The sequence below is a fragment of the Crinia signifera genome, chromosome 8, assembly GCF_055691185.1.
Source record: "Crinia signifera chromosome 8, ASM5569118v1, whole genome shotgun sequence".
In the NCBI taxonomy this organism is placed as follows: domain Eukaryota; kingdom Metazoa; phylum Chordata; class Amphibia; order Anura; family Myobatrachidae; genus Crinia; species Crinia signifera.
In genome coordinates this window covers 100676517-100698262 of record NC_139224.1, presented here as the reverse complement: position 1 = coordinate 100698262, position 21746 = coordinate 100676517, and the positions used below count along the sequence as shown (strand labels likewise).

The 21746-nt window shown below is 42.5% G+C and overlaps 1 protein-coding gene across 5 annotated transcripts in view; it reads right to left on the bottom strand.

Annotated features, from left to right (window-relative positions):
- Positions 1-21746, bottom strand: part of DENND1B (DENN domain containing 1B) — a 214830-nt gene that overhangs the window by 66131 nt on the left and 126953 nt on the right. For all 5 annotated transcript variants that reach the window (XM_083156880.1, XM_083156883.1, XM_083156878.1 and 2 more), the window contains one exon: positions 2605-2705. In XM_083156880.1, coding sequence (XP_083013006.1) covers positions 2605-2705 — 101 coding nt within the window. The remainder of the gene's footprint in view (positions 1-2604; positions 2706-21746) is intronic.

Sequence of the window (21746 nt, the reverse complement as noted above, 5' to 3'; positions counted from 1 at the left end):
CATGTGTATGTGGGGGGGGGGGGTTAAGCAAAAGTTTTGCCTATGGTGCCAAGAAACCTTGCACCGGCCCTGGTAAGATATGGTGTTATCTCTGTAACTGTGAGGTGAGTACGCATCCCAAGATTATGGAACCTACTTCAGGCATATGGCAGGAGACGTCTGGAGCTATAGTCCCCTTGTGAAGACTTCCACAATCTTAGGAAATCATGTTTGAGATCATGTGGTCAATCTGAAGAAGTTCTGCTTTATTCATTTTATGTTCATTTCTTGCTCTCATAAACAATATACTCAGTATTGGGTGGTACTCATCTTTATCAGCTTGCAGTAAAAGGTAAGCTAATGCCCAGAGGATATTACAGATACACTGTTTAGCTCTTTAACACAGACAATGTATGTGAATGTCTAAAGGTCTCTTTACCTTATGTCTGCCGCATTGTGAGGAATAGTGAGAGGTTCCTACGCTAGTCAATGTTCTGATGAGCATTAGTTAGGCTTGCTGTAACTCTGCTACCTCTTTTTTCCAAATGTGGAATATAATATAAAAGGGGTCTGCAACTTCCGATTTGTCTAAAGACAGACCGCTTTGTGTCTTCTCCCAGCACCACCAGAAACTTATTTTCTGACTGTCACTGGAATGTCCCAAATTTAATTATAGGGATAAGTAGTCACGGAAAAGGAGCCGATACAAACTCCCTAGGCTGTATAATTGTCCAAATTAAGTAAAATTGAGAAGATATAAGACAGTTCTAGGCAAAAGTGCAGCTTCCAAAGCCCTTCAGAACAATTCATCTTTGTGCAAGAATAATTACCAAAGCTGCAGCACCAACACGTCATTTTCTGTGGCCAATAGAGAAAAACAGACCACCCGCATTTAATAGACCACCCAGAAATAGTAATTATACTATTAAGCGCTGATATTTCTTCTGATATTCCCTCAGTAATATTATCATGCACTGTATTAGGTGCCACATCTCATAGAAACTCTCTATCAAATAGCCTATTAGCGTAGTTATTTGTTTGCTATAGGCCTGAAAATGTACAAAGGTGTATAAATATGTATAAACAAATCCAGGCCAAGGAAGCAGGCAATAAGGAGGAGAGCATGCAGTGTACTCATATGCTCCCCCCCCCCCATATGCACTCTCATGTGCGACATACTGTATGCTCCAACCCCCCCCCCCCCCATCCTCAGTTCACTCCGGCAGTGAAGGTAAAGGTCCATAAACAATTTTGCCCATCGTGTATGGTGAGCAATGATGGGCAAAATCGCTCAGCGCATACACACTTCTGAGCGATTTTCCCAGGGGTGGACAACTTTTCATAGCGGGACGCTCATCACTGCCCAGCACACAATGGGCGGCTTTTGAGATGAAAGGAGCTCAAACGAAGAAAGTTAGCTGCTTTCAGCTCAAAATCACCCAGTGTGCATGGGCCATTAGTGTTTTTAGGCTGAAGATTATCCATTGCGCAAACATGTGGCCCTTCTGTATGTATACGTTACTTTAAATAAAAATTGCAAACCTCTTTTCTAAGGGCGAGTGCAACAAAACCTCTTGTTATAACTTCAGTTTTGTATTTTCTTGAGCTGCTATTGTCACAACACCTCCTTCCCTATTTATTACACTACCGAAAACCATATTCCAGTGTACAATAGAGGGTATGTTTTGACCAAGGGCAACGTGAATTTAAGTTAACAGTATTTTATCACTTTGCAAGAAAAGATCATATTGTACTAGTCCCGTGAGAGAAAAGCACCTGTCAATAGGCCATGCTACAATTATATTTTCCTAGTCTTAAAAATCTGTCTCTAATTACGGTATATTGGCAGCCTCACATGGTGGATCAAATCTGCTTTTCGAAATAATGCTGCAGCATTAAATTCAAGAATGAACCATACTAATAGCTGTCCAGTCATAAACATGTACCCTGTGGAAAATTGTATTAAGAAAACACAGGCCCTCAGATCACATAATGCCTGGAAGTAGATTTTACGGCGGGAAAAACACTCTGGGCTTCAGTTATGGTGGGATATGAAAATTTAGAACAGGAGTCAGTGTAAAGGTGGCCATACACTACTGCGATGTCTTGCAGCAGTGTATGTCCATCCAATCGCATGCAGTGTTTTCACATGCAATGTAACGCATGTGACCCCATTCCCCGCCACCATGAGGGGCAAAATCCAGAGATCATATGTGCAGCACAAATTATTTCTGGATTTGATCCGATGTGCACGGTGCCACTCATCGGATGTCAAAACACATCCGATTTGGACAGTTTTCATCCAATCCATCAAGCGAGTCTGTCGGAATCTGATAAAAACAGGCCAAAAAATTGGCCGGTGTATGGGGGCCTTAAAAGAACAACGGGTTTACACTCACTGTAACTGCAGTTTTCAATTTTCACCTCCAACCCGCCCAGAAGATGCCACTGCTTTTTAAATAAAGCCTTTTGCCCTTAAGGACATTGACCATTAGAAAATGCATAGGTCCAAACAAATAACCCTATCCACCTAAAATATCTACTCATTACCTTGCGTTTGTGCGGAGCAAGACTGTTACACATTCTTTCCTTCTTTAAAAAAACTTCAAACAGCAAAGTACTCACCAACAGTAGTCCAGTAGGTGTGGAGGAAGAACAGGGATGTAAATGTGTTGCCAATACATGGGATACAGCAGAGATGCAGATGCATGAACACAGGCAGTTAACTGTAATACAAATACAAATATTGTTGCTTATTATAGCACTATTATAAAACATGTATACTACAAATATTTTTTGTCAACTACTTATCCCTAGGGCTGCTGGGACTTTTTAATCTGGTAACATTTCAACACCAATGTTCACAATTATATATGCAGCACCCAGACAAATTATAGCTTTTGACCATTGTAATTAGCATTAGTTTGCTTATACCCTTTTTACACCAGAGCCTTGGCCCAGGTTATTGCCACTACATGCCACTATGTTCACTGTTGCAGGATAGGAACAATCTGGGCTTTATAAAATTCCCCATGTCTTGGTTTTGGGGGGTATTCAATTACAGGGTCATGGCAGTCGAGCTTGCTCGACCGCCGTGACCCAGTCCCGTTCTCGGTCAGCTCGACCGAGAACACGCAGGCGGGATTCAATGTCCCGCCTGCCAGGGAGCGAAAAGGGGGCGTGGCCGCGAGTTGCGGCCGGGAAGAGGCGAGCTGCAGCAGGCAGCTCGTCACTTCCCGGCTGTTCTCGGTAGAACGAGCCCGACAGCTAGTGATGTCGGGCTCGTTCTGCCGAGATACCCTGCTCAATGCTGTCGGGGAAGACAGCATTGAATAGGGCTCGGCGGGCATCTCCCCAATGGGAGGTGCTCGCCGGAGATTGAATATCCCCCTTTATCAGCAAGCAGGTTACAGGTAACCGCATCACAGTTTACAGTCTTGTAACAAGTTGGTAAAGCACTACAATGGCCCCATAGCCCCTCACGTCCCCCCCAAGCCTATCACCTGGGCAGCTAGTCCACAGTCAGGAGCACTAGGACTTGTTCATAGAAACCATTTCTAAAGGCAGCTCACAAGTACCATTAATGAACTGATTTCCGAACTGCAAGCAAACCATGAACAGAATGCATGTTCAACTGTACTAACCAGGGAAATTCAACTAACCCTTTCACAATATATATCTACATAGCCAGACACAAGCACACACACAGACACTATCTACGTGCATATAAACTACTGTAGTAGGCACTCCTGTGGAAAATCTATTATACTGTATACAGTGTATCTATATCTAGCTATACAAACATACATTTATATACACACACGCTATTCTGAGCAAGTGTGCAATGATTGACATATGCAACCATATCTACTATTAGTATACAAATGTCTAATCCTACATCCATACTGCAGTAGGAATCTATACATGAACGGACATAAAACAGGAAAGATAATCTCTGTGAAATGCTGGATAGATTCTGTTGGCTACAGAACAAGGATAATTGGGCCTGTGATGGGATGCATGGCCCTGACTAGCTGAGTTCATTTAACCCCACTAAATATGGCTAGTAGTAAGGTTTGAGAGCTCCCCAGAGAGCTCGTTAGGGCTGATTGCCAAACGATGGAGAACCAGGAGGCAGTGGGGAGCATCTGGAAAGGGTCATGATAACGGGAGGTGAGCCTATCCTGCAGAACACACTCTCTTGGGATAAGACTTCTTTCTGTCACACGCTGTCACCACTGCCCAGACAGCTGTCTTGTGGTGAAAATGCAACATCAGTCAATCCTACTAGCCTGACTAGTATTAACTATTATAAAAATCTACCATAGTGTGAATTAAACAAAAAAATATGATTAACTCACATTTGTCCCATAGTTTACAAGCATCATACAGGGATCTTTTTGACTGGGAAATTCTCTACTTGAAAATGTTAACTCTCCGGCACCTACTGTGCATCTCCCTATAAAATAATATGTGGACTTAATGAGTCCGATTCAGACCTGTTTGCACGGCCGCAAATTCACATGGGGGCTAATTGTCAATGAACCGCGCATACGTATTGGCCGTAACGCGTGTGCGTGATGCCTAGCTGCTATCAAGTTCTGCAACCATTCCTGATCACTGGTCGAACATAAGGTGATTGACATACAGTGGGCGTGTGGGGGTGGGAACCAGCCAATTTATGGGAGTGCCAAGAAAAACAGTAGGTGCTCCCAAAAAAACCCCAGATGGGAATGCCTAAGCCTGTTTTTCATCGCAGCACAGAGAAAGTCTTGGGGCTACGCGGCGCCTGATGAGAGTTGTGGCTAGTGTAAAAATCATTAAATGGTGAGCCTGTTACGAAGGATTTTGGACACATTCGCAAGGGTGGGAACGGATTTGCATCCGCACACATCCATTCCCACAGTTAGCACATTACAATTTCAATGGAGTGGGCGGTGCTTAACTGAACACTGGCCACAGCAAATTGGGAACAGGTCTGAATCGGGACTAGTGTCTTATGGAATAAGCCAAGGGATGGGATCATTTCACAATGTTTACATAGGAAATGTTCAGTCTATACATCAGCTTTTACAACAACTCCTCCTGCATAGGAGGCAATGATCAGAGGAAACTTTAAAATACATGTTTTAAGATTACCTATACTTCTAAAGAATTACAAATCATATAAAAGCATAAAAGCATAAAAAGTATGCAAGTAACACAAATGTATAACACATTTGTCTATGTAAAAGAACACAAAGCTCATCGTACAAAATTGCTCCAAAGAGCAAAATATTACAGCAAACAAGATTGACTTAAAATGGCAATCCATCTGGATATTATGATCCTTTTTGCTTAAATAGAAAACTTTTAGAGACTGCAAAGCATGTTTAACCCTTTGCGTGCCAACATCTGTGAGAGATGAGCAAAATATGTGCTAAAAATGCTGGTGTTGCTTACATTTATTATATAAATTAGAAAAATGGTTAAGGGGGGGGGGGGGGGGGGGGGAGTCAACCTTTAATGTGTCATGATTTCATGTACAGTACAATACTGACCTGGAAAAGTATACAAATCACCCTGTCCTGCAAAGGGTGTGACGTTACTGCTTTCATTATGAACCATTTAGATTTAAAATATCTCATTATGTTGTACATTTAAGAAAATACTTGATTCAGTGACATCATTGGGCAGTATACAATGCGCCGTTTTTTCCACCCGTCGCCATGCCTCCCGCTCATCCTATTCATTGCGTCAGCTGCTCGCCACCCCTGACAGTGAACATTGACCAATGTGGTGTACGAGAAGTTAATGGCTCCATTTGTAGGCAGTGTTCAAATATTGCAGAGAAATGCAGAAAAACGCAAATGAGCCTATAAAGGGATTCCAAATCAGCAGACTGCTAATGCTGATTAACTCCTTAAAGGCCCAACGAAGGAGTGAGGAAGAGTTGAATCATGGGTAAAAACTGAGGTGAATCATGGGTAGAATAAACAGTGATAAAAAAAAAATATTACCACAAAAAAATATATATATATTAATGTGGCGCTTCTAAAGAAAAAAAAACATAGAGGCTTCAAATAATAAAAAAAATAGACTTGTAGACACTATAAAACTACGTAAGTTAAGTTCACCTAAAAAAAGATGCAGAGAGCAAAATTGAGAGGCATACAAAAAAAAAAAAACCCGAGCAGCGTTCGCCATTTTAGCACTGAGTACACAAAAAGTGAGGTGCGCAATATTTCCCATAAGAAAACAAAGGCGAGGACCAAGTAGCGAACATTTTAGCGAACTGGGAGCCTTGAATAGAGCTAGGACCATTTTTGGTGAGAGGACTGGAATTCTCACCAAAAAAAGCCAGAAAAAACTGCAAACTGGGAGCATTAAATACTGTCCACTCTGGCAAATATATGTTAGTACTCTGCAATGTTCAATTCTGTTTGCTTGTGAGAAATCACCCATTTGAAGTTTACTAGTTATGATTATGAAATATGAAATTCCAAAATGATCTAGATGATATAAAAAAGTTTTTCTGTATGATGAGGAAATACTTACATGTGACGCTACCTAGTGACTTTCTGTGAGAGCTATACTAAACAGAACAAGGAGAATGTATAATATAATAAGACAGCACGCAGAGAAAGTCCTGTAAGTTTGCCAAGACCTGGCACAGTGGAATTAAAGGTGAGTCTTCCGAGATATGAAATGGCAATTATGAAGTAAAAATAAGTTAAATACTGAATGTATGTTTTACAAAAAAGATATAATGTGTAAAAATGAAACGTCGATTTCTGCACTCCTGAATTTAGCTGACAAATCAATGTCCAGATCACTTATTTGTTTTTGAGAGCCTGCAGGGAAATCTTGGCTATTTTTAGTTTATGAAAAGATCATAGTCACTGTATGGCAGCAAGGGAACTCGCTACAGGACTGTGAATCACATGCAGACACCAGGCAGTATAAGCCATTACACATTGCCTTTATTGTTTCCTTAATCTTTGCAGATAACGAGTGGAGCCGTATCAGAGCTGACTGCAGCTCGGGCAGTGTCAGAGGCAGTTGGGGCCAGCGCGGCTGAAGCAATATCTTAAAGTGAAGTAGACAAGACTTCAATATAGAGGGGAGAAGTGGCAAAAAGCTCACTTCAGAGCAGATGTACAGGTCCTCTCAGTGAGGGAAACCCCACAATGTGAGCATACCTCAGAGAGAGGTCATCGCTGCCATGGCTGCTATTCTGATTATGTAACACTATCAGTCTCACAGTGCAAGAGAATGACATAATAACATTGATATCATTACCTCAACCTTTAGTCTGCAACATTGCTTAAAAAAGTCAGCTAAAGAAAATAATAAAATACCTAAATATGGTCTCACGTGGATTTTTTTTATAACCTGATTTGTGATAATTTACTTTTGAGAGAGGCGGGGGGGGGGGCTAGGGGGGGCCGCATGCCCCGGGTGTTACCCATGCATGCATGCAGGCAGGGTAGATGGATTCAGTACGGAATCCCGGCGGTCGGAATACCGACGCCGGAATCCCGACTGCAGAAATACCGACATGGGGGGCTGTGGATCCCCCCCCCCCCCCCCCCCCCCCCCACTCAGTGGATACTGATTAGCAATCCATTCGCAATTCTCTCGCAATTTTGCACATTCTCACATTAGAGGTCAAGGCTGATCAGGCCTCATGACAGAAACACAAATGGAAATAGCACTAGGATAGAATGACACTGACAGAACATCTGGACATTCCTTTTGGCTTTCATTGGGTGTCTTCCAGTTATTTGCTTAATTCTGTCATTGGTTATGATCAGTTCTAAGACAATCATTTGGACAAAAATACGGCTGAAACAAATCAGTAGTTTCTGAAATGGCGAGAGCTAGATAAAGACAGTTGTCACACATACCCCTTTTCCACTAGCCTAAATATCCCGGATTTTTGCATGGGGGCAGGCAAAACCCTGGATTTTAGGCAGGTGGAAACGCTACCAGTTAAAATAACCCAGGTTGTGAGACCCGCCATTTCTACCTAGGCAGCGACCAGGGGTTGAACACAGGTTCAACTTTGGTCACTGTATAGTGTAAACGGGTTACCTTGCTCGATGAGACCCGGGTCCCGTTCTCTACAATGCAAAAGCTGGCGCTGGTAGATGCTCTCGTCTACCAGCGCCTCCCCGACTCCACCCGCCCGGCATTATGCTGGGTGGGGTCTCCAGTGTTAATGAGTTCACAAGCCAGGTTGGAGCCGGGTACAAAATCCCGGGTGCGACCCGGCTTGCAAATGGAAAAGGGGTATTATTATTGTCTGTCTAGCTCTCTCTGTTAAAACTATAATTGCATGTCAATAATACGTCTATGAAGGCTGTATTGCCATTCATTGGATTCAATACAATTAGGCTCTTAATTATAATAGCTGCATGCAAATAATATTGCGCCACTAAATAAATTCTTCCCTCAGCCCTAAACAGCAAGAGAATTAAAGTTGGAAAAAAACTCACAAATGTACTTATTCTTTTCTAGTATCAAGAACATATTTATATGTATACCCAGTAATTGATATGCATTATCAGGGCTTAAAGTGGTTCTTGAGAGGTGGGAGTACTCATTTCCCTCTGCCACCTAATTAACTGTACCCCCTGCAAACTGTAATAATTTTTGTTAGAATTGCTGTGCAGGGCTGAGGCGGAGGTTGAACTATTTCCACCTCACCATTAACGGTGGTGAAACTCAGTTCCACTCCCACTTTAACCCCTGTATAACTTTTCTTAATTACTATTCTGACTAGTAAAAGACAATAAAAATCTCACTACAGTGCCCATTTTAGGACATACTTCTTCCATGACAGACAGTGAGAAAGATAATAAACTTCAGAACAATATCTACGCAAATGCTCCTCACTGCCCATCTGGTGCATTCACAGGCTTACCTGTATGTCCACACCATGATTCTTGAAAAGAATGAATACGTCCTCAAACTACTTTAGGATCATCTTCTTCGCAAAGTTTAACGTTCAATTTTTTGTCTCACTTATACTAATTAACATAAAATAGAGCATAGTAGCCATTTTAATCAAGTGTATTTAAATTGCGAATTTAGATTTTTGGGGAGGTATGTGATTTGGGGGGAAAAAATGACCTACAAATGTGCTTTGTCAAAACATATTTTGTTAGGCGCACTAATGCCCCATTAAATATACAGGAGAACTCCCTATTGACAGCACTGTTTAGATGGGTATGGGTCATACAGTCGACAAGAAGAAGGTTTACATGCATCAAGGTCGACATGCACACGGGGTTAGGTTGACAGGGTCATTAGGTGGACACAAGCATTAGGTCGACATGGGCAAGGCCGACAGTCAAAAGGTTGACATGGGGTTTCTCACTTTTTTTGATCCCTAATGTCAACACAGTTGACATGGACACTAAAAAAGTGCACCGCGTCCCCTCGCATAGCTCGCTACTCTTCGCACACTATTTTATTCTCCCATCATGCCCTAGTGGATGGTAGGGAGTAAAATACCGCCTGTCGGCACAGTTGGCTAAGAAAAAAAAAACCATGTAGACCTTTTGACTGTCGACCTAGCTTATGTTGACATAATGCATGTGTCGACCTAATGTTCATGTCGACCTAACCCCATGTGTCGACCTTTATGCATGTCAACCTCCCCCTTGTCAACCTAGTGACCGTATTAGAAGACCTGTAAAAGTAAACTCCATGTACAGAGAGGAAAATGCCCTGCAACACACTGCTGACCAGGCCACACTCACCCCGTAAATTCATCTTCTACACTCCCTGGATGTCATTATGATTATGGGGAATCACATATTTCCATGTAGCCACATAAGACAGGTTCATGTGCCCAGCCTCCACTCATCGAGGAATATCATCAATACGACCACCTACTCCTATCCAGAAGAACATATTCTCAACCTGAAAATCTATGGCTTCCCCTACTCAGCAGAAAAGAAATCACCCCAAACATTGACTTTGCTTAATATAACTACTAATACAATTCCTTGTAAGAAGGCATCCGGTGGTTGAAACCCACAATCTAACCACTCTAGAGTGACAAATTCCTATATATATTGGGAATGAAAATGTGACTCATTGTCACCTGTACATGTCTTGGTTATCAAGAGCTTGTCAGACAAATTCATTAGAATTTAACCCCCCATTGACAAGTAAGAAAGCTTATATGAACCCTCTGAAGTTATTCTATGTGTTTTTTATTAAAGCATCACACATTGGGTAAAAAGGTACAATTCTATTATACAGTAGCAATGAAAAATATTATCAAACGTCTGTAAAAAAATAGAAATGTCAATTATAGTTATAATAATGAATTATTGTAGGAAACCTGTAAGGACAGTGACCAGTAAGATTAAATTTGGAACAGCATGTTTCTAAAAGGCAAAAAAAAAAAGAAGACAATTGGTGAAATATAATAGGATAAGCGATTTAGAAAGTGAGAGATTTGGTGAGAAATCTCCAGGTATTTTTTTTAAAGCGGCAATCATTTACACTTCAAAATCAAACTGGTTTTGCCATGTAAATGATTGCCACTTTAAAAAAAAAAAAAAAACCTGGAGATTTCTTATTATATTTCTTATACAGGTTGAGTATCCCGTATCCGAATATCCGTTATCCGAATTATTCCGAAAACCATACTTTCCAGAAAGTGGACAAAAAAATTTGTTTAGCTAAAAACTCACTGGGGACATCTGTAACAGCACTACTGAGGACATGATATGTAACTGGCACTATATATGTACAAGAAAATGATTGCTTGGCATTCAAATTCAATATCTTAGATAGTAGACAAATTTTGTTTCATGTTTTGAAACCTTGTTTTTTGAACAAATAAAATATATTTGTGTGTATTTTATGTGGTAATAAAATATATTTGTGTTTATTTTATGTGTTTATACAGCATAAATGCAAGATACTTCAAAATACATCATTGAAATATTAAAATATTCCAAAATACGGAATAATCCGTTATCCAAAATTCTCCTGGTCCCGAGCATTTTGGATACGGGATACTCAACCTGTATTTTCCAAATATCTCATTTTCTGAATCGCTCATCCTATTAAATTTTACCCATTATATTAGAATTAAATATTTAAATGCAAATAGAAATAAAAAGGTTCCTTCCTGTCCCCACCAACACTAAAAAAAATTACAAAAAACCCAATAGTATAGCATAAGCGTCTAAAGCCCCGTACACACGGGGGAGATATATTGCTCAGCCATATATTGCTAGCAATATATGGCTGAGCAATATATTGCTCAGTTTCTCCTTTTCATCAGCGACCAGAGATGGTCGCTGATGAAAGGGAACCTCTGCCGGCGGTGCCGCAGAGGTAATCAGCTGGTCGCAGGAGCAAGCTCCTGCGACCAGCGATTAGAACGGGGCTGAAAACGGGAGCGTGCACCCGGCGATTTATCGCCGGGGCACACTCCCATCACTGGCAATATGGTCGCCTGCGACCATATTTCCAGCGATTTCAGCCCCTATCGCCCCCGTGTGTACACAGCTTAAGAATTTGTCCCTTAATTTTGGGAGAGTGTTTTCAAAGTTTTCTGGTCTTAGATTTATCCAAGACCACCTCAAACCAAAATTTTAAGCAAAAAAAAAGGCTTAAAAAACTAATAGAGTAGGAGCAACTAAATAGTTCCACATCTAATGGATGGCTTTGTGAGCTGCTTCACCAACCGCCATCAGAAGTCATCTACCGCCAGGGGTGATCCGGGAATGAATAGGGATTTACTATGTATTTACTATATTCAGTAGTGTAGAAATTGAGGGGCGTTTGTAAGACATCCATACAGTATTTTTGCCATTTCATACCTTGGAAGACTCACTTTGAATTCCACTAAGCAAGGTCTTGGCAAACTTACAGGACTTTCCATGCATGCTGTCTTATTATATTATTTTATTTCATAGTTATACATCTTCATCGGTCTCTTTAGTACACATCTCCCACTTTATGTCGTTATCATTTTGTAATTGAGTCCAGATCATACAGAATTTTTCTTTTTTTACATTAGGTAAGTCTGGAACTTCATCTTTCATAAACATTATTGGTACTTGTTTAGTTTCATGGCGGCACTTCCCAGCAGATCGAATAGTATGCAAATCGCATGCAAATATCGGATGCGATTTGCACACGATTCGATCCGCGATGCGATTTAGCACATCCCCACTATCCACATCAGCCCGAAGCGTGGCGATCGGACTTGGTATGCGTCTCCACGAGCTGTTCATACCCCAATATCCACGTCGGTGTGGAGTTGTACTTATAAAGTGCCGAGCCCGAAGCATTGTGAGCGCAGTGAGCTAGGGGACGCCTAAAACGACCCCAAAGCATGGCGAGCGGACACGGAAAATGAGCCCGAAGCGCGGCAAGCACAGCGAACCCCACAAGGGAACACGGATTACTTGATATGTATTCCGCGTCACTTGTTTTTCGCATCCACACGCCGTGTTTTGGGCTTGTTTTTCGCGTCCGCTCGCCACGCTTTGGGCTCGGTGGCTTTCTGCGCTCGCCACACTTTATAATATCCACTTCATGCTGACGTGGATAGTGGGGGTATGAACAGGTCAGGAAGAAAAGAATACTGTGGTCTTTCCAAAATGTTCACAACCACTTCTCCATTTCATTCTACCCAAGGTCCTCTCCCTGATACCCTCCCGTCCTATCATTCCTTCTCTACAGAGGTACCCTCACAGCTCTGTCCTGAAAATCTGTCTGCTAAAGTGGCCAACAAGTTCCATATTCCAAATAAATAAGGTTTTCACCTTGAAAAACATGGTTTTTCATTGTTTTACGATCCAAGTGGGCTTAGAGTGTGAATATAATAGTGTGCTGAGCGCAGCGAAGCACCGTGCCCGAAGGTGATTACAATACTGTTGGTCATGCAGTTGAGATACAAGTACAGCGGTTTTATGAGTGGGACAGTTTCGCTAGGTATTCACACTACAACAGGAAAGTCTGACAAATTTCTTAACTTCTAAAGGATGAAAACAAGGTAATGAGAAAGCACTAAGCAGCTTGGGAAGCCTTTAAAGGTGCTGTAACATGGCTTATTGGGTAATAGAAGAGCTGAAATTATGTTAAGACTGATTGTAAAAAATAAAAAAGATCAATTAGGCTGCAGCATAGTAATTCAAAGGCCACTGTCTCAACTCTCATGTGGATTTCGGTACTTGTGTATTATAGCGGCGCCCCCGATGTGCATCGCGCAATGTTTATATTGCGTCGCATCGCGTACCATGCGATGCGATTTTTGCCCCCTATGCGATGAAAGATCGTATAAGCACCATAAAGGGTGCTTTTAAGCACCCTAATGGGTGCTTACAATGTGAAATGCACCCTCACGCCACCCCTCCCACTATAAACGTGAACCCGAAGCGTGGCGAGCGCAGCGAGCCCGCGAGGGGTGGCGGTACGCGTCCTCCGACCTTTTCATACCCCCACTATCCACGTCAGCGTGGAGTTGAGAATAGAAAGTGTGGCGAGCGCAGCGAGCCACCGAGCACGAAGCGTGGCGAACCCCGCGAGGGGACGCAGATACCTTCACAGGTACCGGACTCCCCTCGCGGGCTTCACAGGTATCCGCGTCCGCTCGCCACGCTTCGGTGGCTCGCCACACTTTCTATTCTCAACTCCACGCTGACGTGGATAGTGGGGGTATGAAAAGGTCGGAGGACGCGTACCGCTCGCCACGCTTCGGGTTCACGTTTATAGTGGGGGTGGCGGCGTGGGGTGCATTTCACATTGTAAGCACCCATTAGGGTGCTTATACAATGTTTAATTGCGTCGCATCGCATTGTATGGCATTGTATGCCATGTACAATGTCATACAATTTTAAAATTGTATGACATTGTACAACATCGCGCAATATCGTATGTCTTATGGTATGCGATGCGATGGGCGCCACCAAAATACACAAGTACCTGGATTTCTTCCCTGACAGCAGTCGTGCATTCAGTGACAAGCACAGTGAGTGATTCCAAGATACATTTCAGTAATGTAACAAATGTAACAATGTAGCAAAGATATTAGGGTAGGTGGAACACTTCTAAGCTGATATTGCTGGACATTCCCCGGTAGAGCAATAAAAGGGATAAGCAGATAAAGTTTTTTGTTTGCTGCATGCTGCATCCAGAAAATATCAGATTATTTTAAAATTATTTTTTGCTGTGACTATATGACTGAAGCACTTACATAGCATTAAGGCCCATACACACTGGGCGACTTTGAGCTGATAGTCACTCAAAACAGTAGGTTTGAGCAGCTTTCAGTTCAAAGCCGCCCAGTGTGTATGGCCCGACGATGAGCGGTGCGCGCTCCCTCATCATCGCCGGGAATGCCACTCATCTGCCACTGAGCGGCTTTTCCCCCAGCGCTGAATGCTATCATCACTGTCCATAAACGCTGGGCATAGTCACCCAGTGTATATGGACCTTTACACTTAGTACAAGTAGTGTAGTAAGTAGCTAGGAGAGGAGCTCAAAAACTAGAGCTATTGCATCTATTTGAAGACATTAATATTTCTTAACTTCAGATTCATAACAATTAATAAGTATTTCTTTGTTAAGCACTGAATTATTAGAACTCTTGAGCTCCCCTATGCTATGCCTGCTGCTGTGTCATTTAAATGTCCTTACAAGTACTCCCAATGCTTAGGTTGGAATGGACGGTGTAATGGTTAGCACTGAGGTCTTGGGTTCCACCACAGCCGTAACTGTGTGGAGTTTGTATATTCTCATTGTACTTGCGTTGGTTTCCTCCGAGTACTTCGGTTTCCTTCCACAATCAAAAATATACCGGTAAGTTAATTGGCTCCCTACAAAATTAACCCTAGAATGAATTTGTGTACGTGTGGTAGGGAATATAGATGGTAAGCTCCACTGGGGCAGGGAGTGATGTGAATGTTCAACCATTCTCTGTAAAGTGCTTTAGAATGTGTGTGTGCTATATAACTAATGGCTATTAAATAAAAGAAATTGTTAGAATGAAAATGTTTTGCAAAATCTCATATATTAAGACTATTTAGGTTCAATACAGATATTTAAAAGTGCTTGAAAAGCTATTGAGCTCTCTATAGACACTGGTTTTAACCTTGTTGATATACAGCAGAGTTCAGTTGAACTGATGGTCTTAAGAGATGCTGGGTTAACTCCTTCACAGTCAGAGACTGAACAAAATCAGGAACATGCAGACGTCTGCATTATCAGACACACTCTAGTTAACAGATCAGCAGCTGCAGTGGAGCGAGTCCTGTGTCAGGCGCGGGCCAGCCATGTAAAGCCTCGTTTGGCTGGTTATGGGATGCATGCTGAGGGGGAGCAATCATACAAGCATATGACAGGAGTGACTCCGCTTGGATGAGCTAGAGAGGCACCAACGTGGCTCTGGAACAGGGATCTGGCTCATTGACGGCTTCTAGACAGAGAGATGGAATCTGATGCCTTGTTGTAGTCATGATTCATTCCTGTGTTGTGTCTAAGCTCAAGGTCTGTGCTGGTTTATCTGAAATGTGCATTCATTCCAACTGCCGTGACTCTTTTTGGTAAGCTTATTCATTTCTATATGGCACGATTGAAGGTTAGATAAACAAAAAAACACAGATGGTAAAAAAAAAAGTAAAAAAGTGTATTGAGTCTAACAATCAATACAGACAATGGTTGAAATAGAGTTTGGTGAATGCCAGGAAATTACAACCCAAATTTGTTGTAAAGCTGGGTACACTAGGATGATATATTGGAGGATTTGTGACACATTGAAATGCCAAATTATCAACATAATCTATTGTGTAAGCACTACTGCACGCCCCCATAATGTTTAATGTGTAAAATGAACCGCAGTGCAAATATATCCAGATAGATGACATCCCAACATATCACAGAACAGCCTATGAAACGCAAAAATAATAGATAAAACATAAAAAGACACATTCCCTCGCATGGGGCCGGAGAGAAATCATGTGATGGTCGCACACAATCGAATGATTTCTCTTCCCTTTGGTAATTTATTCCAGAAACAGATCAGACGCTGCCGGCAACCAGGTTGTGCACCTGTGCGGTGTGATGTTAGAGTACACACTGCACAGCCATGAACTGCCTGCACATTTAGCTGCATCCACCCACCCACCCACTTAAGAACTGATAAACAGCAGTTCCTAGCATGGTGTGGAATCTGGAGGACAATCCTGGGTATCCAGGGATAGAGAGATTTTCAATCCCAGGATTGAAAAAAATGCCCCAGACTGGCTTCACTAATAGTATGTGTTCTACTTGTGCCTTTATGTACTGCACACCATTGCCATTCTTCAATAATAACCCTTTCAGATATGCAACCCGACAATTACCCGGCATTTTATGTTCCGGGTCAATTTGCCAGGTGCAGTCTGACCTCCTTTCACATATAGCAGCAAATTACTGGGTTAAAAACAGTAATTTGCTGACTTACAGGGGTAATTTGTGTAGTGTGAAAGGGTCAACCCGGGTCACAAATCGATGACCCTGGTAAATATCGGTGACCCAAGATTTAAGACCCGGGATGACCCTTTCACACTACACAAATTACTGGGTAGAACTGTTCACCCAGTAATTTGCCGTTATGTCTGAAATGGGAATTAGACAGCTGCAATCCCATTTTCCTAGAGAATGCTGTAAATGTAAATAGATTGTATTCCCTAGTAGCTGCCAACTATCAGACAACATTGTTACAATTTAAATATTCATTCTTAAACTTTGGTTATTTAAGTCTCTTTTCTTCAACGGTGTGAAACTCTTAATATAAAGTGCATTTTCTGTTTAGTTTATAATGATTGCAGCTCATCATATACATGTGGCCACTCATTCATAAGTAGCTAAGAGGCAAGTAAGTGGCAATTAGCAGATACCAAATGTGTCAGAGTCTGTGCAAAGTATAATGAAGACCAGCACTGAGTCGGTTATCTGGTCCTTATTCTCAATTTAATAATGGTCAGATTTGAGTTAAGCAGTTATTTATTTATTTATTTTTAAAGTCAATTGAATCAATTTATGTGTGGTGCCTTTTGCATAAGAATTGGCCTGGGTTATACCTCCTGACATTTACATCTACACAAACTTCTTATAAGTGTTTGTAGAAGTGTGAGTGAAGAAATTGGAACTGTAAATCCACAACGAAATATAAAAATTGCACCAATACAGCGTAGGGTTAAAATTTGACAATTTATACCGAATTTAGGGCTTACTTCATGGATTGCTAATGTCACAATTCGCACTGGACTGCGAGGAGAAAGCCACCACACCGTCATAAAGAGAAAATGTCCATTGCTAAATTGGGAAGGAAATGGGTACGGATTGCTATACACTCACAAATTCATAAACAATACCTGAACTACTGAACAGTCTTTAACATCTGTGCAAATGTGAGTGGGTCTGGGGCTTCCATTAATCTGCAACTGTGACATCACAGACTCTGCTCAAAAATGCCAGGGCACGCCAACCACTCACAGAAAATGGCAGGTTTTCACCCCAGTGCATGATCAGTTCCCCCTCTTTTGGGTTATTATCCATCGGGGTTTACATTCTAACCCGAATCAGGCCCTTAGTCCATGTTAAGTAGGCAACAAACAGGTCCGATAGGAGTGACATTTGCCATGCACAAATATTACCAATTTGGCACTTAATACCAATTCCTTTGCAAATAACAAAAGACTAAACCTAAGTACCCAGTACACAATTTGCAACCTAAGATGCAAAACTGAGGAAAAAGAAGCCAGATGAAGGCAAGAATCACAGGAAAAAGTGCAGCACAAGAACTGTGCTACAGTATGTGGCACAAGGAGGACAAGGGAATGAAGCATGTAGCCTGAAACTCATGTAGCCATGAAGGGAACAATAAGAAATGTTCCTTTACCACATAGTTAAAACCTATGGAATATGCATTATAAAGGCCGGGGTGAGGGACCATATGGATTTGCATGGCAAATGCAGTAAAAATGAGTGGCCTAATCTCCAGTGCAAGTGAAGAAGAAATCAGCATATTCAGTAATGCAGAGATTACTAGACGCGCTCCTTGAGGTACCCCAATTGTCCAGGATATATGTATATTAGTGGCTCAGCACAGATGGTTAAATCAACATGACTGAGGTACTTATTAAATCACCTGTGGCCAAGCATGGATATACTTAAAACCTGGACCATTGGGGTACCTTGAGGACCGCGTTTGGCAATCTCTGCAGTAATGGTGATGTATTCTAACATGTCCAATAAAAAATGAATTCACCGAAGCCTAGTACAATAATATTGTACCCATCCTTTTTTACTTCAATGTGATTGTATTTATTATTCTATTATATCTATATGCAATTTTTGTATAGAACTCTGGCTTCTTCACACTAACATTTATTAATACTTTAGTTTTCTCACTGGTGTGCTGCTCTGGTCTTTCTGGCTTATTCAGATTTTTTGGAGAGCCACACCCCACACCTAGATATAGCAATAAGGACCCCCAATATTCAGAGAAGCCTTGACGAATGGCTTGGGGGCTTCCCCATGTATTTGCAAATGTATGTAACCAAGATCTCTGAATCCTATTATCGTGTGGTCTTAAAATCTGGTTACTGGTATCATTCAGTGTGCTGGGGAAAAAATGTGTTCTTTCTTAGTCAGTACAAGCACCTGAGTGATACCACCAAACTGATTCAGTGTCTGCAAGTACAGTATATAGGTCTGTGAATAGTATCCCCATCTTCCTTCATGTACAATGTAGATACAGTATATTACATAAACTTCACATTAGTATGAGTCCTTTGCCATAAAATAATGCAAAACCGTACTAACCAGGGTTTTGCAAATACGCGCTATAGCGCGTATTTTACCCTAAAACGCTCACCGGAGACTCAGTTTTTCAAACTGGAGGGGTCCCCGAGGACGCGCTGAGCTGCGCCTGTGAGGCTGAGCCGCCGTGAGCCGCTGTAATAGCCAATCAGTGCTGCGGCCGCCGGGACCCAATCACTGCACAGTGGCCGCCCGGCAGCCAATCACTGTAGGTGCAAGCCCTGCCAATCATTAAAGCCGCGCGCCCTGCCATTTATTTTGAGAGCAGCCTGGTTCACGGTCACAGTGTTTGTGGCTCTGCGAGTCTGCATCCTTCTGCTGCCCCCCGCCGTGTAAATTCATTCTGCTGCTGAGAGCGGGGGACGGGATGTGATATGGCAACTCTCAGCATAAGAGGTGAGCGTGCTGTCAGCGCAGTGGGGGACTGGATGAGGCTGGAAAAGCTGACACGCTGCTCAAAGTTGAGCAGCGTTGCAGCTCTTCCAGCCACATCCAGTCCCCCGCCTTGCAGACAGCCCACTCACCACAGTGTATCAGCCTTACCAGCCCCCCCCCCGGTAACCAGAATAACCCCCCCACCCCCACGGCAACCAGAATAACCCCCCCCCATGGCAACCAGCATAAAATCCCCCCCCGCGCCAACCAGCATGTAACCCCTGCAAGGAGCATATAACCCCTGGCAACAAGCATGTACTGTAGGTAAGCAGCACTTATGTGCTATAATATAAACTGGGCATTACAGTGTGTACTATAATACATACTGGGCATTATGGTGTGCTGTAATATGTATTGGGCATTATGGTATGCTGTAATATGTACTGGGCATAACTGTGTGTGCTGTAATATGTACTGGGCATTACGGGGTGTGCTTTAATGTGTACTGGGCATTATGGTGTGCTGTAATGTGTACTGGGCATTATGGTGTGCTGTAATGTGTACTGGGCATTATGGTGTGCTGTAATATGTACTGGGCATAACTGTGTGTGCTGTAATATGTACTGGGCATTACGGGGTGTGCTGTAATGTACTGGGCATTACGGTGTTTTCTATAATGTGTACTGGGCATAACGGTGTGTGCTGTAATATGTACTGGGCATTACAGGGTGTGCTGTAATGTGTACTGGGCATAACAGTGTGTGCTGTAATATGTACTGGGCATTACGGGGTGTGCTTTAATGTGTACTGGGCATTATGGTGTGCTGTAATGTGTACTGGGCATTATGGTGTGCTGTAATGTGTACTGGGCATTATGGTGTGCTGTAATATGTACTGGGCATAACTGTGTGTGCTGTAATATGTACTGGGCATTACGGGGTGTGCTGTAATATGTACTGGGCATTACGGGGTGTGCTGTAATATGTACTGGGCATTACGGGGTGTGCTGTAATGTACTGGGCATTACGGTGTTTTCTATAATGTGTACTGGGCATAACGGTGTGTGCTGTAATATGTACTGGGCATTATGGTATGCTTTAATATGTACTGGGCATAACTGTGTGTGCTGTAATATGTACTGGGCATTACGGGGTGTGCTTTAATGTGTACTGGGCATTATGGTGTGCTGTAATGTGTACTGGGCATTATGGTATGCTCAAGTGTGTACTGGGCTTTATGGTGTGCTGTAATATGTACTGGGCATAACTGTGTGTGCTGTAATATGTACTGGGCATTACGGGGTGTGCTGTAATGTACTGGGCATTACGGTGTGTTCTATAATGTGTACCGGGCATAACGGTGTGTTCTATAATGTGTACTGGGCATTACGGGGTGTGCTGTAATGTGTACTGGGCATTATGGTGTGCTGTAATGTGTACTGGGCATTATGGTGTGCTGTAATATGTACTGGGCATAACTGTGTGTGCTGTAATATGTACTGGGCATTACTGGGTGTGCTGTAATATGTACTGGGCATTACGGGGTGTGCTGTAATATGTACTGGGCATTACGGGGTGTGCTGTAATGTACTGGGCATTACGGTGTTTTCTATAATGTGTACTGGGCATAACGGTGTGTGCTGTAATATGTACTGGGCATTATGGTATGCTTTAATATGTACTGGGCATAACTGTGTGTGCTGTAATATGTACTGGGCATTACGGGGTGTGCTTTAATGTGTACTGGGCATTATGGTGTGCTGTAATGTGTACTGGGCATTATGGTATGCTCAAGTGTGTACTGGGCTTTATGGTGTGCTGTAATATGTACTGGGCATAACTGTGTGTGCTGTAATATGTACTGGGCATTACGGGGTGTGCTGTAATGTACTGGGCATTACGGTGTGTTCTATAATGTGTACCGGGCATAACGGTGTGTTCTATAATGTGTACTGGGCATTACGGGGTGTGCTGTAATGTGTACTGGGCATTATGGTGTGCTGTAATGTGTACTGGGCATTATGGTGTGCTGTAATATGTACTGGGCATAACTGTGTGTGCTGTAATATGTACTGGGCATTACGGGGTGTGCTGTAATATGTACTGGGCATTACGGGGTGTGCTGTAATATGTACTGGGCATTACGGGGTGTGCTGTAATGTACTGGGCATTACGGTGTTTTCTATAATGTGTACTGGGCATAACGGTGTGTGCTGTAATATGTACTGGGCATTATGGTATGCTTTAATATGTACTGGGCATAACTGTGTGTGCTGTAATATGTACTGGGCATTACGGGGTGTGCTTTAATGTGTACTGGGCATTATGGTGTGCTGTAATGTGTACTGGGCATTATGGTATGCTCAAGTGTGTACTGGGCTTTATGGTGTGCTGTAATATGTACTGGGCATAACTGTGTGTGCTGTAATATGTACTGGGCATTACGGGGTGTGCTGTAATGTACTGGGCATTACGGTGTGTTCTATAATGTGTACCGGGCATAACGGTGTGTTCTATAATGTGTACTGGGCATTACGGGGTGTGCTGTAATGTGTACTGGGCATTATG